This window comes from Xiphophorus couchianus, chromosome 13, assembly GCF_001444195.1.
Source record: "Xiphophorus couchianus chromosome 13, X_couchianus-1.0, whole genome shotgun sequence".
Lineage (NCBI taxonomy): Eukaryota > Metazoa > Chordata > Actinopteri > Cyprinodontiformes > Poeciliidae > Xiphophorus > Xiphophorus couchianus.
In genome coordinates this window covers 11,660,668-11,685,775 of record NC_040240.1, presented here as the reverse complement: position 1 = coordinate 11,685,775, position 25,108 = coordinate 11,660,668, and the positions used below count along the sequence as shown (strand labels likewise).

General features: G+C 38.5%; 2 protein-coding genes across 3 annotated transcripts in view; both read right to left on the bottom strand.

The window, feature by feature from the left end:
• aunip (aurora kinase A and ninein interacting protein) overlaps positions 1 to 25,108 on the bottom strand; it is a 954,922-nt gene that overhangs the window by 663,409 nt on the left and 266,405 nt on the right. The gene's annotated exons all lie outside the window — the stretch shown is intronic.
• LOC114156241 (zinc finger protein 385D-like) lies at positions 112 to 24,749 on the bottom strand. 2 transcript variants are annotated; one of them, XM_028036564.1, is made up of 8 exons: positions 24,459 to 24,749; positions 21,615 to 21,730; positions 10,342 to 10,452; positions 7,954 to 8,122; positions 5,390 to 5,626; positions 5,124 to 5,305; positions 3,448 to 3,549; positions 112 to 2,070 (listed from the first exon to the last, which is right to left on the bottom strand). In XM_028036564.1, the coding sequence occupies exons 1-8, from the start codon at positions 24,604 to 24,606 to the stop codon at positions 1,831 to 1,833; spliced, it is 1,305 nt and encodes a 434-aa protein (XP_027892365.1). In that variant the 5' UTR covers positions 24,607 to 24,749; the 3' UTR covers positions 112 to 1,830. The 2 variants fall into 2 exon arrangements, with proteins under 2 accessions (XP_027892365.1, XP_027892366.1); XM_028036565.1 differs by having other exon boundaries at positions 10,342 to 10,449.

Sequence of the window (25,108 nt, the reverse complement as noted above, 5' to 3'; positions counted from 1 at the left end):
GGCGTACACATAGTCAGATAAAAAACAAACAAACAATGAAGCAATGTTTCATTGCAGCTTTTTTAAATGAGACCAATATCCCTATGGCAAGAAGATGTGTGACTACTTATGCTGATACAATTTTGTTTTTGTAATTTTCAGTGAATGGGGCATATTGGAGCATTTGATTTGTTCTAAAGTCACTTTAATCAATGAAAATGCTTTTTGCCTAAAGTAAGGCAAAATAGAAACCATCTGCAATCACTCCTAAATGTAATCCACAGCACCTGTTTAAAAAAACAACAAACAAAAAAGAAACAGTACTCTGAGTGGTATTATGCTTACAGTGGCATGCAAAGATTTGGGCAACCACAGTTAACATTTCCTCCCATGCAAGCGGAAGAAGAGTTAAGTCTGCAACTGCAACTTTTAATAAATTTTTCATCAATGTTGGCGAGTCATATTTGGGAAGAAGAGAAGGAGCGCCATGGAAACGTTTTGGCTTCCTAATGGCAATAAACTCCTCACCATGGATGCCAACTTCCGAAAACTGAAAGAAAGAACGAAGACAATAAGTTTGTTGAATGAATATATCAATATATAGATTTCAAAAACAGATATTCATCAAGGGGTGTTTTGTAATTTTATTCTTTTAAGAAATTAAACAGCTTTAACTGATAAACTGTTAAAGTATTGTGCATTTTTTTGTCCAGCAAAGATTTGTTTCCTCAGACTTAAGCGATTTTTTTCATCTTTGATGAGGGTTTTCATGTAATGCATTAGTTCTACCTGTAACTATACCATCTATAAACAGATTTGCTTGAAGCTATGAAACAAAGAGTGTTCCTTGTCTAAATACATTTGTTGCAGCAATCATAGGATAGCACTGTATTTTAAAGGATATTTTTGATTTTTGTAACCCTAACAACTAAATGGAGTCTAATTGAGCTGAGAAACTTTAATGTTAAAGTTCTTTAATGTTACTTTAACATTAAAGTAATGTTAATGTAACATTACTTCTGTTAAGTAATGTTACAAATTTCTTGGCTATAAGATTAAAGAATAGCCAGTGAATGCAAATTTAGAAGATTTTTCTTAAAAACCACTATCTACAAGCCTGTAATAGCAGCTACTCCTTAACTTGAACAAGAAATTTGAATAACTGCATGTGAATGTCAGTTGTAGCAAGGCGTTTCTGGGAGTCATTTTCTTGCTTCAAAATGGTTAAAACTGAAATAATGAAGAACATACAAAAACATAGCTTTTTGCCAGTGTTTAATAGTTGTAATGCTCACCAAAGTGCAAGTTGTCACCATGCAGAGAGCGAATACTTCAGTATTTTTGTTTTGTTAGTTTAAATGGAAAAGTGGTTAAAAAAAGTCAAACAAAAAATAAAAATGTCTTTACATTAATGACATTAATTGTGACTCAGGCGCCCAAACGTTTACAGGGCGCCTGCAAACGTTTGGGCTATACAAATACAGTATACAGCTATACTGTATTTGTATAGCTGCAAAATACCCAGCTGTTAAAATGTTTGTCATTCAACAAGTATGCCATAATGCATCCTGTTCCACATACTGCAAACCTGCGACAGCTTCATTAGCACCTGCACAAATTCAAACACCACAGCATCTCTAAAATTACCTCATTTTTTACTGTTTCACTTTTTTTTTAATCTCCTCGAGTCATGACATGTTTTTTGTTTTTTCTTGTGTCTGCAACCATTCCTCTGTGGTTCTAGACACACCGTTGGTTTGCTGAGAACAGGGAGTGCTGTCTTCTGGCAGATCTGGTTAGGATCGAGGGACTTCGTTCGGTGTCTCAAAGCTGGCTGAGATACCGATGTGGTCAGAAGGGGGAAAACAGAACTGATGTGTGAGGCGAACAGATGGGTCCAGTGGCTGGATGAAGCAGAGCCTGGGGGAGAGGTTGACCATGAAACAGGGCGTGACTTGAGTTTGTTGCGGTTTGGAAGGAGAAGGGTGCCAGCGGTGGTAGAGCAGCAGCGGCAACGGATAATTGACGATGTAGGACACAGGAGGCGAGAGGTTTGGTCAAGTCTTGGTTTTTTCGCAGAGTAAGTCTTATCTGAGGAAGAAGCACACAAAAAAAACCTACCATCAGGTTCTTTTCTTCTCCTATAAATACTTTCAGATTGGTATCAGCAGAGTCATGAACAGCACCCCGGGCTCTCCTTGGCACCGTGCCTTTAAAAGTTTCCTTTTTAATCGCAGTATCACTACTTCACACTGAAAAGGTTTAGTGAGAGAAATTTTACTGTGGCCATTTTAGCCATTTTCCTTCAATACCCCTCTATTCATTGTCCCACCTCTGGTCCCATAGCTGTTGCTAATTTAGTTAATGAGACTCACCTGTTGATCACTCCACTATCCCCCCTCCTCCGTGTTTGGTTTTCTTGTTTGGTTTCTTTGATTCTAGTCTCTTGTCACAACTATGCCTCGCCTGTTGGTCCTTGTTTGTTTCCTGCTGTGTGTCATTTGTACATTTACGTTCCTTTCTTCTCTTTTAAATTCACTTTAAAACGATTCTGCCTCTCTCCTGTTTGCGTTTGCGTCCTCCACCGGCACAAAACAAGACACCCAGAGAGTTCGTTGTCAAAAACTTCAACCTTAGTTTCATCTGAACCAACCACATGGTTCCAGCTGAAGTCGCAGGAGTGTTTTGCAAGCTTCACATGTTCTTGTTTTTGATGGTAAAACAGAAAAGACTTTTTCATAGTAAGCCTCTGGCTGGCATATAGGAAACTTTAAATGGCCTCCATTCAATACTTCCCAATCGTTTCTGTTGTTTTCAAACAGCAAGCCCTCTGCCATCCTTCTGTGTGTGTGGCTGATGGCAAGGTATATGTTTTTATTCTACGCTGCTTTCCGAGATAAATGTACTCGTGCCTCACTAGACTGCTTTGCTTTACTGTTTGTCATGTTATAAAGAGTGACCTCAATTTCACCTCATATTAATATCCTGGGACAATATGAAGTAATAGAGTCATATTTAAAGAGTTTGTAAACAATCTGCTCAATTAAAACAGAAAAAAAAATCAGCTAGTGCTGTAATTAGATCGGCTTACAGCTAGGATAGATTAGATTGTGGTGGAAATGGTGACTGAATAGATGTACTCAAATTAAAGATTGGATTTTCTCAATTTGTTGGTGTGAAATTGGGCTTCTGCAATCAAGATTGAATGATTTATTTTAAGGCCCGTTACACATTTATCAATAATTGTTGAACATGCTGCATTTATTCATCCTGAATAATTTCAAACATCAAAGCCATACGGAGGCGAAAAACTGTCTCACCTCTGTGAAACTGTTTTTATAGCTGACATTTTAGTTCACTGGGTGCAGGGAGTTTTCTTCCTAGAAAAGGCCCCTGAGAATATACTCTTGTACGCAAACCCAACGATGAGAGAGAAGAACAACAGCACTGAGACAGAACAGTACTCACTGCCTGGAGACTTTGGAGTCGCTGAGTGGGAGCGTAGGGGCTGAACTTTGGTTTGGCTGGTTTACCTGCTGCTCTGTCCTTGTGTCTTCTGCTGCTGATGTGCTGGAGCAGAAGACGGAAAGATAAAACGTACAGCAAATTGCATCCAGACAGACACGTTTTTATCATATATACAGTACAGACCAAAAGTTTGGACACACCTTTTAATTCAATGAGTTTCCTTTATTTTCATGACTATTGACATTGTAAATTCACACTGAAGGCATCAAAACTATGAATAACACATGTGGAAATATGCACTAAACAAAAAAGTGTAAAACAACTGAAAATACCCCTTATATTCTAGTTTCTTCAAAGTAGCAACTTTTTGCTGTGATTACTGCTTTGCACACACTCTGCATTTTCTTGATGAGCTTCAAGATCTGTACTGTATATATATAAAAATGGGCAGATTTGAAGGTCCTTTTGATTTGACTGACCAGAACAAACAGATGGCTGCTACTTGCGTGGTATAAAATCAGCAGCGAGCCGTTAAATATTCATGAGCACCTGGCCAAAGTTAACTTTGCATCAGTTAGGTATGGAGACCAACACTATGTAGTCACATCACGAACAGAGAGGACAGCATCAGACACAAATGCTCACTGAAACAGAAAAGGCTCAGCAGCTTTGTGCTCATTATCTTGGGAGATCAGCGATTTTAACTCACCTGCATCGACAGGTGTGAGATGTACCCACTGTGATTTGAAATAAAATATGCAGAGTCCCACATATCCTCATACATAACTGCAATTCATGATGGGAAATGAGATGAAGTTGTTGAACTGTGTGAATAGCAAATGCGGGAGACAGCTGACCTTTTTAAAGCTTTAGAGTCTATGCAAAAGAAGTCTGATAAACCGTGATCTCTGACGTCTGGTACTTCATTTGATGGTTGTACTCTACAGTATGGTCAGTAAAAAAAACAAAAAAAACACACCAGAACCTGTGTTCCACATATCATGAAAGCATACTAATTCTTTCTATTGTGATGAGTCAAAAAAGGGGGGAAAAAGTACCTTTCATGCAACATAATCACATTGTCTTAATCACTTTTTAAAGTCACAGAAGTGACTTAACTTGTTTAAAATAAAAATCCCCAAAAATTTCATATGCAAGGCACTGTGGACAAAAACTTCAAAATAAAACGTAAATAAGAAGCTTTATTTTTCCCCAAGGCAAAAGCCAATGAGTTCCCCTGGATAAACTGAGTTTTTCAGTCCAGTGCCTTTTCATCTGCAAAGAAATCTCCCTTCCTGGTTTTGTTTAAACCCTTTGATGTTTTATTCCTTTAACGTTTTTTTTTTATATAACTTTGCAAATAAGTGGCAAGCACTTAATAATTAAAAAAATTATTAAGTCATCTAGATATATGTTTTGACATATTAATATGTCAAACATATCAATATGTCTGCCATATTATTGTCAAACAATAATATGATGAAACACGTCATGTTATTGTTGGACATGTTTTGCATAATATTCAAGCACCAAAATCCCACAACACCTTCACACCTGTCTGCTTGTGTTGCAGTTTCATTGCACCAGGCAGCCCAGAGGTTACTCATTTAAAAGCGATTAAAGCTGGAATGTGTAAAATTTGCCTCCACATTAAGTCTTCATGCAGCACAGCTCACCTGTTTGAGCTGAGTCTCAGAGTTGACATGCACGTCACAGATCTCACAATGAAAAGTTTTGTTTTGGAGTCCAGTTGACGGCTCAGACGGAGCGGCCATCTTAGATTTGACCCCTATCCTGGGAAAAGACTTAATGGCTCCATCGCCGCTTCGGGCCTCAAGCATCGTTTTGTGCTTAGTACCTGAGCACACATGACGTAATGTTAGCAAAGACTCAAACACGACGCACAAAGGAAGTGCTTGACGACACACTCACTGTTTCTTACCGCTGTTGTGAGCCTGGAGCTGAGAGGCAGAGTTCACAGCCACCTTGCAGAGGGAGCAGTAGAGAAGTCGTTTCGCTTTTTCTTCCTCTGTCTCTTGATCTGGAGTCTCGGCTTCGCCATCTTTCTCAGCTGTACTCGGACTGGCTGGCAGGGAGTGGTTGGTGGGTTCTTTTGTTGTTTCAGCGAGACCGCTACTTAACGATGTTGTGTCTGAAGCAGAGTTTGGGGCCGAGGGGTCTAAAATCAGAGAAATTCAAGAGAAGAGACATGGTTACTCAAAAGAGATGGCTTTAAAGGAAATAGATGACGCATAAAGAAGTGTGAGATGACGCTGAGACACACACTGGCCATCAAACACCCATACAGCAGAAAAAATACTTTACAAAAAAAACTTCACACTAATGTCAAGATTTAACACTTTGGATCTGAACGAAGAACAAACTGAAATCCCACATCATGTTTCATGTAAGTTTATTAAAACAGTGTGAACTTGCATGAAAATCAAAATTTATCTGATAAGATTTTGGGTGATATCTCTTTTGTGAGTAAATTATGATAAATGGTTTTAGATTTGAGAGACTATGGGGTATTTATAGCAAGTATATCATGTTAAAATAAGACATTAATACTAGAAATGACTTTGTTTGGGTGAAGAAACTGTTTCAAGTTTTATATCTCTTTTAGTGTGTTATTAATTTTTGATTAAACACTGATTTTTGTGTGGAAATAGGTTTGTGCTTAGTCTCCTCAAACTGCTTAGTGTCCTTTTCCAGCACCACCCTAACCCTTCACTCCTTATTAAAGTGACACCTTGATCATGGTAAAAAAATAAAAAGATCTGGACAGTGATGGAGTTTTTAAAAAGTGATCAGCTGGTCATAAAGAATAAGAATATGATCCAGAAGGAGAAGAAGGATGTGTGAAGTTTTGATCTATAAAAGATGCATAGACTCAGCCTGTGCACAGCTTTAATGTTGAAATTCAGCTCATCTTGTTTGTGTTTGGCTGAAAACTCCCTAAATAAGTATATATGTGCAAGCAAAAACATGCAAAACAGCTGTGATTAATAGTAGAGGCTGCACAAATCTGGCAGCACTGATTCTGCGCTGGCCGGGATCTTTCTGCATGGAGTTTGCATGTTCTCCCTGTACATATGTAGATTCTCTCCAGTTCTCCGGCTTCCTTCCTTGGTCCATAAACAACATTTAGGTTAATTGGTCTCTCTAAGCTGTCATTAGGCGTGAGCATATATGGTTGTTTGCTCTGTGTTGGACTGGTGACCTACCCAGATATGCCATTTACCCAGTTGCTTTTGGAGATCGGCAACATGATAAGTCAGAATGGATGAACAGATCATCTACGATCAATAGTAAATTTGTAGCTTCATTTAGTTAATAGCTCTTGGTCATTGTCTCGTTGTCTTTGAATAAGTCAAATAAATTAAAGTTCTCGTCTCTAGAAATGTAACTGATTGATAAATATGGAAGAGTGGTTGATTGGAAAGTTATATGGTATATCATAATATGTTACATCTTTAACCTGAGTATAATAGTCAATTTCTAAGTTCAGATTTAAGGATTTGGCTGATGCTTTAATTGACTTGCTGTTCATGTATCCATAAACTCATCCTCGTTGTCTTTAAAATTAATGGTCTCTGACAGTTCCCTGAGACGTCAATCAAATTACTTTTTCTTTCCAGACGAAAGCTAAAAACTCACCAGGCAAAAGGAGATTATGAGTCTTATCAACTTCTCTTGTCGCGCAACACTCAATTATTTCCCTTTGGATCTGTCTGCAAGCTCTTTAATTGACAGTTCTACATACAGATTAGTTGGCTCTGTTATCTTCTGTGAGAACCTAACCTGGTCCTCGAGGAGCACAGGCTGATTTAACAGAATCACTCAATGCTATTAACTATGATTAGCCCAGCCTAGCTGAGTGGGTTTTTATTTGCTCTCACTGATCTCCCTTTGTCTAGATATTCAAGCTCTCAACCTAAAGCAAACTCCAGCCTGAAAAGGTTCTTTCATTCATTCTCAAACATCAAAAACTACTTTTGTGGGGTTAGGAATGGATGCAGGATCTTTCTCGTTCTTAAGCCTGGTGAAACCTATTGCTTTTGTTTCTCAACACCTACACAAAGGCATTAGCATGGGCAAGAAAACCAAAACAACACACACATATGCTGGAAAGCGATTAATGCTTTCGACACACCTCCACAGTAATGCCGACATGCCTCCAGATGCACATACGCTACAGGCGCACTGTACAGCTGCCCACAGATCGCATTCAAAGCATTTTTCAATGTGCTTTTGATCTCAGGAGGCCACTGAATGAGGTCAGAAAATGTAGACACGAAGACGGAGGAGAGGATAATGCTCAACCTTTAATATGCTCGCTGTGCAACCCAATGCAGCAGGAGGATTCTCACATCAAAGAGTTAAAGTCGTGACTGAGAAGAGAAGGTTCAAGCTGTACGTTCATATATCTAACTCTGCGATATAAGTGAAGTCCATACGCACATACACAAAAGCACAGAGGAGCGTGCCTGCCTTCAGACACACCTTCTGATGTTGTGTCAGAGCCAGAGGGCTGTGAGCAGGATGACGAGAGGATTTGTGATGTGGTTTCCTTGGTGACCGGTTCGAAGGTCTTGATCTTTGAATCTGGGGCGTCCAGAGCTTTGAGTCTTTTCGCGTGCCTCGTGCCGCTGTAGTGAGAGGACGCCTGAGCCTGTATGTTGTGAGAGAAAACATAAAAACATAAAAGTAAGCAGAACCAGCACAGATCCTTTCACATCGCAACACTTTATATGAGGAATCCTTCGCTCCTCTAGTCACATAACATGCAGAAACTAGGTTACAAGTACAGGGACTTGCAAAAGTATTAATGCCCCTTGACATTTTTTTTATCAACTTACAGCTACACACTTCAATGTTAGAATGTAGGAAGGACAATAAAACAGGGATTCCATGTTTTGTTTTTTTTAACGGAAAACTGCGGCGTTTTTTTATTTTCACCCCTCTGGTACAATAGAACCAGGTTTTGCTAAATTTACAGCTGCAAATCTTTCCGGGAGTGTTTCTACTGGTGTTGCACATAAAAGCCTGAAAGTTTTTTATGTAATATTTTCCATTACACTATGGCTCAAGCACAGTCCATGTGGAGAGAGACTTTCTGTGAACATAAATTTTCAAGTCACAGATTCTCAATTTGATTTAGACTTCACTAAGATATTTCAGGAAATAAATACGGTTTGTTTTATACCATTCCACTGTAAATCTGTCTGTGTGTTGGGAGTTGCTATCTTGCTGGAGGGTGAACCTCCACCCCAATCTTTTGCAGCCTCTAAAAAGTTTTCTTCCAGGAATCTCCTGAATTTACAACCATTCATTTCCCCGTCAATTCTGACCAGCATCACTGCAGAAAAGCATTATCACAGCATGATGCTGCCTTCTCTATGTTTAATGGTGGGGGGGTGTTTAGGGTGATGGGCAGTGTTAGATTTCTTTCACACACACTCTTTGGTAGGTTTAGCTTTTGGTTTCATCTAACCAGATCACCTTCTTTCATTTGTTTGCTATGTCATCTACATTGTGACAAACTGCGAACGGGACTTCTTATGGATTCCTTATTTTTACTCTTCACTAAAAGAAAGCTTTGTGCAGTTCAGAGCCAGTCACCGAACAGCAAACAGATTCTCCTTCATGAGATGTGGACCTCTGCAGCTAGGGTTACCCCAGGCCTCTTTGCTGCTTCTTTAATTATGTCCTCCTTGTTCTGCTAGTCGGCTTAGATTGATGTCCAGCTCTTGGTAGTTTTGCACTTGTGCCATTTTTACTCTTTGTGATGTCAGATGATGGATTGGGCAGAGCTCCGTGAGATATTCAAAGTTTAGGATATTGTTTTATAACCTTGACATTGTTTTAAACTTCTTCATAACTGTTTCGGTTCATTGGTCTTCACAGAGTCTACTTCTTCACTTAGTGCTCTAAACGTCACAGTAAAATTCATTGAATTTTAATTAAAGCTGCAGTATGTAACTTTTATTTTTTTAAAAAGATGTTTTTTATTTGTCAAAGCTGTCGCTTTGTCATGCCAGTATAAGGCATACAATCTGTGAAAAAAACTCAAACTCCTCTGCCTTCTCTCAATGCTACTATTACCATCTGCAGAAATTCACCACTTCCACTCAAAAACAACCAATAAGAACCATGAGGAAGCGTTGTCAGTCATACTCATGTATGCGCTGAGCATTCGTGGCAGGCTCAGAGAAGTTGTGGCGTAGCAGCGAGCAAGGGGGAGAATGTGAGCATTGACTACATGAGCATGATCGACAGCGCTAAGACTTTCCTCCTGGTTCTGACTGGTCGTTTCTGACAAGCATTATATTTCTTACTTTGAGCCATATATTTTGTAGTTAGAGAGTAGGCAGAGGAGCTTGTTTTTTTCACAGATTATCTGTCTCAAACTATAATATACTGTGATGATATAATGACAGGTCTAACAAATGTAAAAAAAGAAAAAAAAATTTATAAGTTACATACTGCAGCTTTAAAGGTTTCCTGAGTATGTTCAACAAATATGGAGTAACCTTTGCTATTATCAACTCTAGTTGTAAATTATGGGTAAAAGGTGTCATATTGTAACAGCTTTCTAAGTTTTACACCTTAATTCCTAAAATTCTGCAACTCGTGACCTCTAAATCCCCCTAAAATGTCCGGTTGATTTCACAAAAGCTTTCTTTTGAAAGGGAGACATTAAATGTTTTCCTCAGTCAATCAGACATTGCATAAGGCAGCTAAACGTCCTCGGATCCAGTCAAACAGCCTTGAATCAAGGGCAGGTCTCTTCAGCCGTTCAACTGTCATAAAAAGGGTGTGTGTGAAAAAGCAAAAGACGGCACAGGAGTAACAGCTTAAAGTGAATGTTTCCCTTGAGACACCACCCACCTCAGAGTTGAATCTCACTCGGCAAACGCCGCAGGAGCCGGGCTTCCTCTTCAGGGGTGAAGTTAACCCGAAGCATGGGCTAATCAGAGCTTTGTGGAGATGATCCATCTGCTGCAACAGATAATAAATGCTTAAAATCCGACTCTTGTTGCAGGAAGGATGATATAAACACTTTTTATTTGCTGTTATATGATCCTTTTAGGAAATGTGAAATAAAAAAATCCATAATTAGCACATTAGCATCTATAACATCGCACATCATATGCAAAATTGCACTTTGCACATTACATTTATTCAATGTCCAACACCTTTAAGCTTAAAACTCGGCAGTCAATAAACCGAGAATATTGGATTTACAGCAGGTCAGTCTGTTCTCAGTTTCTCACCTTTTTAGTGTGCTGAAAGAAATGTGCATCAGCATGTTCACATAAATCTTTTTAATATGCTTTCTGTGATGTTTAGCTTTCAGTCCTTTGGCAGCAAATGTATCTGATTTGATCCAAATGCCCATAAGAATAGCTTTCCCTGATAAAGATGTTACAACTCTTAAAATAAATGCATTCCAAGAGCACAATCTTACATGAAAGGTTTATCCAAAACAGCCTTTGAATTGATTTATTCACTAAGAAAAGAAACATACTAATTTTTTTTTAACAAAGTCACCAGTCCCTCATTTATTAACACTACTGTGAATTTCCATAAAAGTAAGCTAGAACATTTTATATTTACAATCAAGTAAGGCAGAGACATGATTTGTGTTAATCTTCATAAGTCAAGAAATGGCTTCAAGAAAATTGACTAACTATAACGTACTGATATTTACAATCAGAGCAAGAATTTAAAAATCTGAACTAAACAGGAACTGTGATAAAGAAAGCTGGATGTGGACCTTAGTTTATCCTGAACATGACGGTAGAGAAAGTAAAGATATTCTAGAGGTTCACTTATAGAGAACTGGTGGCATCTTGACATCACCAAAATGCTGGTTTGGTAAGATAAGACTAGATAAGATTTCTGGTTGAATCAGAAGAGTAAAACAAACTCTGATGGGTTTCAGTGAACTTTCATCCATTGTCCTGGCAATCTGTGCATAGTCAGTTTAGAGAATTAACAATCTAAACCCTAATTTTGTTGGACTGGAGGTACACTGCTTGCAGATCGGAACCAGTTGAAATTTGAACCCAAGAGCTACTTGACACTATGCAGCCCTGGACTACAACAACCAACAAATATATGGAAACCATGTTATGCTCCCTATCAATATACCTTAATGGATGCTGTGGTAATTGAAACGCAAGGAGACGTAAAATAGAGTCGATTAAGTACTCTCATACCAGCAAGAAAGGGATGCAAAAACACTAGCGACAGAGGTGGCATAAAGTGTAACAACAAACAATTTAGTAAAAATCATTCATTTATTAAATTAAGTCCCTCCCCCCTAAAAAACTATGCTACTGCAATAAAAGATTCATTTGCATTTCTTTACCTTTGGTGCCAATAAATGTGGGTAGAATGTGTTAATTCACCAAATACACAAAATAAATAGCAGTCAGAGACTATGACTGTCACCCTAGAACACCTGCATCTGGACCTAAAACAAACTGAACAAGCTAAAACGGAGCATCTTTTAGTCACCAGGGTTGTCTGGTTCGGAAGAACATGAGCCACGTTTTCAGGTCTCGCTCCTTTCTTTGCATAAAGCCTTAATAAACTGAAGTGTGTGGGCTCTTCATTTAAGGAAACGGCCTTTAGCTAAGCCATCCAGACTGAACCCTCCTTCTATAACCTTTACGGTGTGGGGAAGAAGCTCGGTTTTGGTCTTAATATAAAACGGCAGGGGGCAATGAGTTTTAGCGACTCACATACCTGAGCACATGGCTTGGATTTCTAAAGTAACTGAAACATGACAGTAAACTCAGACATGAACTGTAGCAGTACAATTATATTATGAGCAAATATTTATTGGCTGCTTTATTCTCTACAGATTAATTCAGATCTTTGAAACAAAACTAAATCATCGCAGTATTTTCACATAACAAAGACGTAACAACTGAGCAAAATACACAAAAAAATCATTGATCTATGAGACGAAATGTATGCATTTTATCTTTAAATTTAATTGTTGTTGCAGCTTATTAAGTATTATTTCTTTATATGTTGTCTGCTCCAAGCTAACACACTGAGTATAGGTTATTCAGTCAATAGGCTCATGGTAACAGGAGGCTCAGATTTTGCCTGCAAAACACCACGTGTGGCAGAAAGTCAACACTGAAAATCACCCTGACCATCCCCACCTTGCATAATCTTGCTATGAGAATATTTTCTTTAACAGTGAAGTTGACAACATAGTGAATAGAGCTACAGCAGAAAACCTGAGGAGGCAAGAGAGTCTGGAATAGAAGGTCCAGCTGGAGAACGACACCAACCGTTCAGGCAGAGCTACAATGAAATAGTTTAGATCAAAGCATGTTTCTGTGATAGAATGACCTAGTCAAAGTTCAGACCTAAATCCTATCGAGTCCAGGAAGACCTGAAAGTTACTGTTCACTGATGTTCTTGGGCGTTTCACAAGAAAGACAAAAGATTTTAGTCTCTAGGCTGTATTACTCTCTTTGCTCTTAGGTACAAGATCACAAAGTTCAACTTCAGTGTGAGATACTTGCACAATCCTACTTCATTTTAAGAGCCCTCTGCCTATTGGACTGCATGTAAGGATGGAAATTTGAACACCCCTTTGCTGTTGTTGATGGAAACATCACTCTGGATGCCATTACAAACTAATAAAAACCAGCCTTTTTGCTATTAGTAGCGTTTCTCCTATAGGAGGAAAAGCAAGTTTACAGAATCTCATTTTTTCCAGTAGCAAAATTTCCTCTCAAGGGACAATGTCCTACAGAGATTGAAGGAAAACCACTGTATGCTAGACGTTGTCCACATCCTGATGCACTAGTGTCAGGAATTCATTACAAATTGCAATTAAAAAATAAATAAAAAATTGTATGGCATAGCAGAGTAAAATGGCCCTCCGTTTAGTGTGTTTCACAAGAAAATATCTCTAATCAGCCCAGATTGCATCAAATAGATCTAAAGAAGTGGAGTATGGTAGCTCAAGATGGCAAAACAAGTCTAAATAGTTCAGCCACAATGTGCCAAATTCATTCTAGATACTTTGCAAAGCTTCAAAAGAAAGTACGGCCACATAATATTCAGAGATCTGGGTCTTGATTTAAAATTGTCTAAAGATGCCCAGAGACTGTTTTCCTTCATGACTTGGTTGGAGTCCATTTGGACCACCACGAAGCCGTGCTGATCACAGCTTCTGTAAGCCATTAAAAAAAAACAAGCTTTTTTTTACTGCAACCTTTTAAACCTGCAGGAGTTCCTGGTTCAGGTCTGTTTCAGTGTAAGAAATTATAATTTGAAGAAAGTAGGAACATTTGTGTAGAAATGTTTGTGTTGCTTTACAAACATCGGAAAATCAATAACTTAATGATGAAATTCCACCTCTTTCATCATCGCTCTTTTACTCCACAAGTAAATCTCTTGAATTTTTCTCTCAAATGTTGGTGTTTACGCTTTTTGTCAATATCTAAACATCTCAAGGCACTACTGGAAATTAGTAATCTTTTTCTAAAACCCGACAACAGGCCTGAATGATGTAAAATGAACCTTTAGGCAGAAAAAAAAACTTGAGCATTATTATACAACAGGTTCCAAACTGATTGAGATGGCAAATATGTGTATGAAACTTTAAATTAATTAATATTTTATTGCAATTATGTTTTTGTACTCACATCTGTACTTTTTGTACCAAATTTAAAAAAAAGATTTTCTTGCCTTGTATTTTACTGCCGGAGCTGTTAAACATTTTATTTATAGCTCTGACTTGAGATTTGAGCTGGTTCAGGCAAGTAGCAAGGTTCTTGCTGGATTGTTGTGAAATACTATTTGGCCCTTAGCAGATTTCTTTCGTTTTTGTCAAAGTTAAATGTCATTGCATAACTCTGCACACCAGACAAAGATAACTCAAGTAAACAGTTTTCAAATGACTATTTCATTTTTAAGGGAGAAAAGCTGTCCAAACCAACCTGTCCCTTTAAGAAAACATAATTTCTCTCCCTGTCAAATCATGAATTAACTGTATAAACGGTTCGGTTTCACCGTTAAGGCCAGCTTAATGACATCGATAAAATCAAAAGTATCACTAAAATATATGATCATAAAAAACCCCAGTCCAAAAAAAAACTGAAAATGCATGAGAAATGTTATTGGTGAAGTGGTAATTTCTCAGGATGATGAATACAGTAAAGCTCGATGAGTCGTTATCTACAAATCACAAACACTGATATTGGTTAGCTTAGAACAGAGGTGTTAAACTCCAGTCCTCAAGGGCCACTGTCCTGCAACTGCTGCACCACACCTGAACAGAATAATTAGGTCATTAAGGCTCTGGAGAACTGATCTACACAAGAAGGAGGTCATTAAGCCATTTCATTCCAGTGTTTTGTACCTGTGGCACATCTAAAAACTGCAGGACAGCGGCCCTGGAGGACTGGAGTTTGAGACATGTGGCTTAGACCAATTGTTTTTCCATATTTACTCACATTTTCTGGCTCTTATGTTATCTTGTTTCATAGTGACATTTTTAAACATGACCATCTTACAATGACAGAAGCAATCTGTGGGGGCAATTTCATTTCCCAGGACTGATAAACACACATCTGCCTTAAATGGTATGTCTTATTTTGAAGAAGTGCCAAGAGAAATCAGTTTCCGTGTCAAGTCACTTCTTAACAGAAAAAGAGAAAGTTGATTAAGTTGCATTCATTTTATAGCAAGTGATTTTATTTTAAACAGTCGTTTCTCGAGGGGCTTTTCCCCTGCTGAATAAATACACCCATAGTTTTTACAGCGTTTCTATGTGAAACTATGCTACTGTAATAAAAAAAAAACATGAATTTATTTAAACTGGACATTGGTACGGGTCAGTCAGGTTGTTCTGCTAGCTCCAGGAACAGAGAACAGCTGCAGGGATTTTAGCTAAATTCCTCTTCAGACATGAAAAACAGAGCCTGCGTATGTGTAATCTTTCCGATTGTTTTTGATTTTCATAAGCAGCAGCGGCACTGGAATGCGTATCTGTCTCCACTGTTTTCTCTCTCTCCCACTTGAAGATTATTTCTTGTGTTACTCCTGAAAAAAACAAAGTATGACAACAAGAATCCAGGATGTTACTTTGAAAACATTTCAAGCAACTGTGGGTGTGGTGTTTGTGTTTCTGGAAGAGACTGAACATCAGAGCTCCTGCAGTTCTCTTTCACCTCTGATCACACGTTTCCCACTCCACCTCTCCATCTGCTCACCTCTAAACTCTCCCTTAGCTTCCATCTGATTAAAGTCACCTTCTTGCATCCCAGTGGTCTCGCTCTCCTACCCTCAACTCCTTTCATGCTCTTCATAGCCTACAGGCACCTGTGGCAAAGTTAGCTCGCCCTTTTTACTCATTTCCTCCTTTCCCCCCCGCACAAAAACACACACAGAAATCACATCACCTGCAAATACAAATCCCCAGAATGAAGAGGTCACACGTAGCACACAGCATCAATTACAATCAGTTCAGTCTTTCTGCAGACTCTCTGACACTCAGCAGCGGCAGCTTGTCAGACGCGCTCAGCTCCAGGGAGCCGGTTGTATGGAGTGAAAATAGTGTCAAAAAGATTTGTGTGTGCGTAAAATGATTTGTGCGTGCGTAACAGGATTTGTGCGTGCGTAAAAAGATTTGTGCGTGCGTAACAGGATTTGTGCGTGCGTAAAAAGATTTGTGCGTGCGTAAAAAGATTTGTGCGTGCGTAACAGGATTTGTGCGTGCGTAAAAAGATTTGTGCGTGCGTAAAAAGATTTGTGCGTGCGTAAAAAGATTTGTGCGTGCGTAAAAAGATTTGTGCGTGCGTAACAGGATTTGTGCGTGCGTGAAAAGATTTGTGCGTGCGTAACAGGATTTGTGCGTGCGTAAAAAGATTTGTGTGTGCGTAAAAAGATTTGTGCGTGCGTAAAAAGATTTGTGCGTGCGTAAAAAGATTTGTGTGTGCGTAAAAAGATTTGTGCGTGCGTAACAGGATTTGTAAACCTTAAAAATAAAATACATGTTGAAAAAGTACACACAAATCACCTGGTACGCACACACAAAACTGCAGTTACACACAAATCCGGTTACGAGTGCACAACTATTTTTGAGACTCATTTCACGCCTCGGTGGAAGCTCCAAGATTTGTGTGTAGATGGTGCGTTTACATGCTAGTAAAAGCTGGGACATCTGAGTTTTCTTCGGAACTGTTTCTTTTTTCCATAGTTCAATACGTATTTCTCTCTTTACTTGTCTCGTGGCTTAGACATATTTTTGTGAGAGAAAAATACATATGTCATTACACCCACGTCTACTTTTTAATACTATAAGATTGTTTATATATGAATCCGCATTTGGGACCTATTCAACTGTAATTACTTGGGTAAAAAATTCAACCACTAGGTGGCGGAAGTTTATTCCGCTCTGACTGGGAAAAGCCTTCATTCAAACTGAGAGAAGAAACAAGAGAATGGCGGGTCAGCCGAGTGATCGTGTTCGTGGTTTACCGTCCGAAGTTAGTGGATGTTAAAATTTGCACGTTTTCCTGACCGTTGTAATGCGTATTTGTTAGATTATTTCAGATTACGTTTTACGTTTCAAGTAGTTCGACCCAAAGTTCTCGCCCTTCTATAGCAATAGCTCATGTCTACGTTAGCTAAGCTACTATTAGCCCTCGATTAGCATCGGTCCAGTTTAAAACAGAATCTTCCTGGCCCATTACAGCCATGTCTATGTTTATCACCATGCTCAGCTAGTTTTATGATGCCGACAATAATGTAGGCTTAGGTGACGTCTTTTATTATTTGAAGGATTCATCCCAGTTCTCCTCACTAATTGTAGTTTTTGATTTAAATTTTTTTTTAGTTCTGCTACAGACTTATGTTTCGTCTATCACCTGTATATTTTATATCTTACTGTAATCACTTAGATTTACTCTTCTCTACATTTCTTCCTGGAATATGATGGTCATTGCTTTCGTACCAGAAATAAATACGTAGAACATCTCTTAACAAATGTACAAATGTATTCTATGCCATACACATACATCTGCACCGTTTTTTATATTAGATTCATGCAGATCATCAATATTTCAAATTTTGAAAATATAACCTCATCCAACACTGAAGCCTTTGTAAGCAGCTGAATATAAGTGTAGTAACTCGGCTGAATCTTTAAAATATTAATATTTCTGTTACTTCATTATGAGCAAACCACATTTCTCATTACTTCCATGTGATGACTTACATTTTTGGACAGATAATATGTTAAGTTGTGCTTCACATTAACTAAATTGTAATTGTAGCCATCTAGTGAAATTATATTTCTATTGTTCCCAAAAAGTGCTAATAATGTATGTGTTTTCCACATTTCAGTCAGTGTTCAATTTTTCACTTTATAAATTGCATAGTTGAAAAAGGACAAATACAAATTAAATATGGAATATTTTATTAATTATCTGCCAGATAATTAATAAAATATAATTATAATAAATTATAATAAAAGACGTCACCTAAGCCTACATTATTGTCGGCATCATAAAACTAGCTGAGCATGGTGATAAACGTAGACATGGCTGTAATGGGCCAGGAAGATTCTGTTTTAAACAGTACCGATACTAATCGAGGGCTAATAGTAGCTTAGCTAACGTAGACATGAGCTATTGCTATAGAAGGGCGAGAACTTTGGGTCGAACTACTTAAAACGTAATCTGAAATAATCTAAAAAATACGCATTACAACGGTCAGGAAAACGTGCAAATTTTAACATCCACTAACTTCGGACGGTAAACCACGAACATGATCACTCGGCTGACCCGCCATTCTCTTGTTTCTTCTCTCAGTTTGAATGAAGGCTTTTCCCAGTCAGAGCGGAATAAACTTCCGCCACCTAGTGGTTGAATTTTTTACCCAAGTAATTACAGTTGAATAGGTCCCAAATGCGGATTCATATATAAACAATCTTATAGTATTAAAAAGTAGACGTGGGTGTAATGACATATGTATTTTTCTCTCACAAAAATATGTCTAAGCCACGAGACAAGTAAAGAGAGAAATATGTATTGAACTATGGAAAAAAGAAACAGTTCCGAAGAAAACTCAGATGTCCCAGCTTTTACTAGCATGTAAACGCACCATCTACACACAAATCTTGGAGCTTCCACCGAGGCGTGAAATGAGTCTCAAAAATAGTTGTGCACTCGTAACCGGATTTGTGTGTAACTGCAGTTTTGTGTGTGCGTACCAGGTGATTTGTGTGTACTTTTTCAACATGTATTTTATTTTTAAGGTTTACAAATCCTGTTACGCACGCACAAATCTTTTTACACACGCACAAATCCTGTTACGCACGCACAAATCTTTTTACGCACGCACAAATCTTTTTACACACGCACAAATCCTGTTACGCACGCACAAATCTTTTTACACACGCACAAATCCTGTTACGCACGCACAAATCTTTTTACGCACGCACAAATCTTTTTACACACGCACAAATCCTGTTACGCACGCACAAATCCTGTTACACACGCACAAATCCTGTTACACACGCACAAATCCTGTTACACACGCACAAATCCTGTTACGCACGCACAAATCTTTTTACGCACGCACAAATCTTTTTACACACGCACAAATCCTGTTACGCACACACAAATCTTTTTACGCACACACAAATCTTTTTGACACTATTTTCACTCCATACGGTTGAAGCTGAAACATTTCTTTGAATGAAACAAAGCAGACTGTTTTTTTCTTTTTTTTTTGTTTAGCTGGATCATAATCAAGATCCAAGATTTATGATGACGAATAGTCCACAGTTTATTGCGGATCACCATGACAGCTGTGCATGAACTCCTGACATCAAAACGACATTAACTAGTTGTTTCTTTCTTCTTTTTTGAGAGTATTACATTCTAGTTTTCTTGGAATCAATTTTTTGTTCCAGCTAAAAGAAAAATAGAAACACAAGCCGATGTAAGAGCTGGATCAGAGCTCAAATGCACTCAACACAAATGTGTACCAAAGAAAAACCTCCACATCAATACAGGCACACTGATGCCCATGACATCTTCACTGAAGGAAGAATAAAAGTTTAAGATGTGCAAAAATGCACACTGGCTGAGGTCACTTGTACGCCAACTCAGTTTAAATTAATTTACTCAAGGAATACGACATTCGTTCTTCTGCTTTTGCAGCTTTAGCCTTCAGTGTCTTTAATCCAGGAGGGAGATGAGACACATTCATATAGGTTATATATCTTTACTTAGAAAGTAACATTACACTGTTTCCCTTGATTGACATGTGAAGGATGGATTTTTTTGCTTGGCAAAAAAGACATTATTAATGTTGAATGGATAGGTGTCAGGCTTGTGCCAACTCACGCACACCCGCGTGTGCACACATGAAAAAATGTAGTAAAGAGTTTTGCTACAAATTCATTCTAAGCAGGACATCGGGATAAACTTTGTGGGAAGTAAACCAGTGTTAAAGAGACTTATTGCAAGGCTTCCAGTTGGAAACACTTTTTTGGCTCCAGATTATGAAACGATGGCATTCTTGGATTAAAGGGAAGCAATAACCCAGAGGTGAGAGACAGAGACACAGCACAGTTCATGTCATGGATCACTAAAGCATGGAGCGAACAGTCAGAAGTGACTGCAGCTGTTTGAGATTATAAAATTTATGTTCGGTTTTCTTTTACAGCATGTTTAACTCTTTGTGTTTCCTCTTTTAGTACAAGAAAGTTGATGATTTCTGCTGGTTGTGTTAAATCAATAATCAATTTCTCCAGTTGAGGCTCTCGTGTGTTTAAATATGCAGGTCAACTCTGTTTTCTTTTTCTTTTCTTTTATGAGTCGGAACCAAATGAAAGGTGGAGCATGTTTGACGCTTTTTCTTTCACACATTTTAGAAATTTCTCGATTTCAGTCGTAGAAGTGAAAATACCTACGGTGACACAATTGTAAAAAAACAAAAAAAAAACAAGTTCCAGTTAAAATTACAGCTAGAAACCAAAATGAAAGACTGCAATGACTGATGTGACTGATGTGTTTGTACCCAAATCTGCAACCTCAAAGAAGCTGGGGGTGAAATCAAATGAAAGGTCAGATGGGGTTCAGCAAAAAAAAAAAAAAAATCAACAAGAGTATTTTTAAGAAAGAAATATGTTTGTATATGTTGTATTAGCATAGCATCACTGGTCAGTCTGATATTAAAAGTTAGAAAAAACTTATCTTCACGCCAATTTATCATACTAAAGTAGAAGAAAGGAAAAAATATCTAAACTAAAGGAGAAAGAAGGAGGGAGGTGACATGTCTGAAAGTGAAGGAATTGAGAATGAGACAGGAGATATAAAGAGGCAAAGTGCAAAATGTATTGACTTCCAAGAGTAAAAGAGATAAAGGAGAAGGTAAGAGAGCGGAAATGGGCTAAGACCTAAACAAATATCTTATTTCCAGGGAGACTGGCTTTTCCAGAATGTAGTTAAAGTAGATATACAGTGTTCACCTAAATAGGTGCAAAATGAATATATCTCACTGCATGCTGACAGCTTGGAAAATACACATACATACATTAGTGTGTCTGTGAAAACCTTCATTTATCTCCCTGTGGGTCGGATCTGAGCATCTGACTGTATGTCAAATACTGGGAATCCGACAGACGTAGAATCTGGTTTAATGCAAACGTTTTCATGTTTAATACTCTATTTCCCAAAAAAAAAACAAAAACTGGATTTCATGGATATTTTAAGCAGGCAGGATTACGTTAAAATATGAAACATGGTCCTCTGCTCTGAGCCTGGACCGGGTCTGCATTCGTTTCCTCCACCTTCACCCTTCACAAACACGGAGCCAGACAGCTCGGAGAAACGCTCTGCATGAGGAATACCAAGGAAGCAGCTCTGACGCCCCCCAGGTCGTGTGGAAATGTCACCGCTCTCTGCATCACAGGTGATATATTTGGAAAGGTGTAGGCAGTGCGCTTATATTAAACATTTACCTCCACGCAGACAAACTAAACCTTCGACTCTCACTCTGCCGGTGGAAGCAAAATGGAAAAACAAAACCGGTTCGATGGAGGGGAAGAGAAAATATTTGGTGCAGTGACAGTCCGGTGCCACCACCCCACAGAGACTGACGGTACTCACGTCGGTGAATCCAGGCAGCAGATGGAAGGGGAGGAGGGCCTTGGGGTCGGGGGACGGCTGGGTCCTGCCCAGCGTGGGACGAGCCAGCGACGGCAGGGGACTGTGGCACACATTACCTGAGACACAGAAGGGAAGCAGCAAGGATTAAGTGACCGGTTTTAAATGAAGATAATGGCGAGAGCTAAGTGGGAAGAGAAAAGAAACGAGGAGATGTACTTGAAAAGGCTGAACTTTAAGCTTTATGTTTTAGCGTTCTTATCCATTTATGCACAATCCACAAACCGTATTTGCTCTACCTGCGCAATCCTTCAAGGCAGTTTATGTTTAAAGTCTTATTACTTTTGTAAAAGTTGTTTTTAGTGACCAAAATTTCATTACTGTGTAGAGGTCTAATAACAAGGAATCTATATCTTCTTGTCACATTATGTGAGATAATAGATCTTGACTGTCGTTGTCGCAACATGATTAAAGTACAGCTTAGCAGGGTATGGACAAAATCCTTAAAAGGAATCTAAACTAAAAGGTAAACAACTGAATATGAAACAAAATAATATTTACACATTTAATGATAAAATAATGGGTAAATCAATGTTACATAGTGTGTCTAAGATTTGTTCAATGAAATTATTAGTGCTCACATTGTCCATTGCCATTCTGTTTTGAAAAATATATGCAGATGAAAGCAGTCCTTTTTTGTCACCATAACATTTAAAAACGCAGCTCAGTTTTGCCGTATCTGGTAGGAATTACTGGGATACACAAAGGAGGGTCTAAAGAGCTAAATACTACAGCTGCAATTTGTTGATTCCTGCATTATCAGCAAAAGGTACAGTTGTCTGGGCAGTGCCCCTAAACTAAACCAAATTTAACAAACATGTTTTAAAGGATGGCAAACGAAAGCTAACATACCTAAAACTGGATCGTCTTGTTTTTATTTGTTTAAAGTTTAGTTTTACTCCCAGCCTCATCTGGTTTTATTTGCTGGTCATCTGGTTTTATTTGGTGCCAAATTAAGCATTAATTTGGCATCAAATTAAGTCTTAATCATTGGTTCGACTTTAACTGGGTTGTTACACACTGAATAGAGATGCTTTGAAACATACCTAGCCCTGTATGCTGTGATATTGAAAACCTGATACATAGCTAAAAATGCAAAGAAATAAGATAAGATTTTGTGAAACATCATATCCCTCCTGTTCTGAATAGTTCATGTCTACTGGTATCAAAGGTTCTCACTTTTCTGGGCCATCAGAATTAGGTACGTTACTTTTGCTTTGACATTTCGTGGTACTTATTTGTACATTTATTTTCACATCAGCCAACCCTCTGGGAATGAAATTCTACATGAGTCTTCTCAAGGATGTAGATAAGTTACTATCCAAAGATTTTTAATCCTATGAGTCTTGAGAGGTCAGGCTAAATTTGGGTGTGGCTATACTGAAACACTTTTTCCTCTGGTGTCATGTCATCCTACACAGTTAAAACTAAAAGCAGATGCACAGCAGTGTGACAAGGTATTAGTGTGATTTATGTAACCATCATTCAATTTGTAAACACACACACACACAAAGACAGAAATATGTTATTATCTGTTTTTCTTGGCATTAAAATCACTCTAGATTGCAACACGCATGAAAATGTCAACATGCAAATGGGTAAAACCCAACACAGATTATTCCACACTGATTACCGATTCGTTAAAAACACGGGTATGAATTGTGAAAGCATTATTTTATTTGCAGCAACAAAAATCTGGGCATGAGATGCAGAGGGAGGAGCTCACCAAAGGTAAGATTAATCCAAGAAATGTCTCTGATTTATAGCTTGTGCACAGCAAACTACATTTTAATTCAACACTGTCTATTTTGGACACTTGTGAAACTGGACTGATGACAATCCCTGCAGAACATTTCAGGAACAGGTTTGTCATTTCTTCCATTAGAGTAGATTCAGTCATTTCTTCTCTTTTTTTTTTAATTTAAAGGCTTAGTTATTAAAGTCTTATCAAAATAACTCTCTGGCACAGGCAAGTAGGTAGATAATGATCAAACAAAGTATTTGATAAAAATCTCAGAAAGTTTGTAAATAGACACGCGCGCGCGCACGCACGCCTGTGCACCCACACACACACACAGAACCAGTCCAGAGGGTCCAGCGTGATAAGCGTCCTGTTTGTGTTTCTGATTGTCCAGTCTCCAGTTTACATGTTCTCCCAGCTTGATTACAGCTTGAATCAGGACCAGGGTGCAAGTTTAATCATCGTCATCATCAAAATCAGCCAACACACCCATCCGCTCTGCCATTACTCTGATTGCCTTTGGCTGACGGCGCGCATGTGTGTGCATGTAGCATTGTGTGTACTTGGGTATTTACTTTACAGAGAAGAAATGATGTTATGAAATGCACAAACATGGACAGGAGACGACAGAATCCTGATCACACGCTCATTATGTTAATTCAGAATGAGCCAACCAAACAAAATGTTAGTTTATAGATTTCCACACTTCTTGTCACGATACAACCAACTTGTAAAATCCTGCTGAGGATATAAACAAGAACATTGTGGCTCTATGTTTTCTGAATGACATTTGTTCCTACGAATTTCTACTGTTGGGTTGTACATTTCTGTGTGTTGCACTTAAAGTGGAACATAAAGACTGAACTGACATTTGCAAACGATGAGCACCACATCTGATTGAGTATTTCGGCAGATAACAGACAGCAGATCTAAAATTGCATGCAACAAGTGAGTCTGCTGTGATTTAATAAAAAATAAAAATAAAAAAAAATAACAATCCCCCTTAAACCCCCTGTGAGTAAAAGCTTAATGCTGCGTTTACATACCAAAATACATGCTGGCACCGAATGAAGTCCCACAGCTCAGTGTGTGATTAAAGACTTTTTCATCTCCGGACAGAAATGAGGCTCCTCGTCCTCTCCTCCGGTCTTTGTGTCTCACTGTAGCGGAGCCACGGGCTGCTCCTTCCCACATGGATTCCCTCTTCCTCCTCCTTCTCCTCCTCCTAACTGCCCACTGCTACTCCTCCTCCTCCTCCTCCTTATCATCACTGTGTCTTCACGATCCCCGTAGAAGTCTTCTTCTGTATCTTTATCTCCTACAGATTTGCTCTGGGTTTAGTCAGAATCAAGTCTAATTACTGAATCTGTGAGTCAGTTCCCTCCGTGAGCTCTCTCTCTCTCTCTCACACACACACACACACACACACATGCCCACGCCCACCCACACACCCCAAAACAAAAAGTGTGACTATGTCCCTTTCTTTTACAGAGTTTAAATAACTGACATCACAAGTTTATATTTATAAAAATAAGTATAACGGCCCAAGTTCTCTTTTAATAAAGTTGTCTTCATCACATCTCACAGAAAAACCCTCTGCAGAGTTAAAAGGACTCCAACACATTATATGTTTAGAGAGACAGTTATTGTCATACTCAGACTGAAGCATGGTGGAAGAGGCATCATGCTTGGGGAC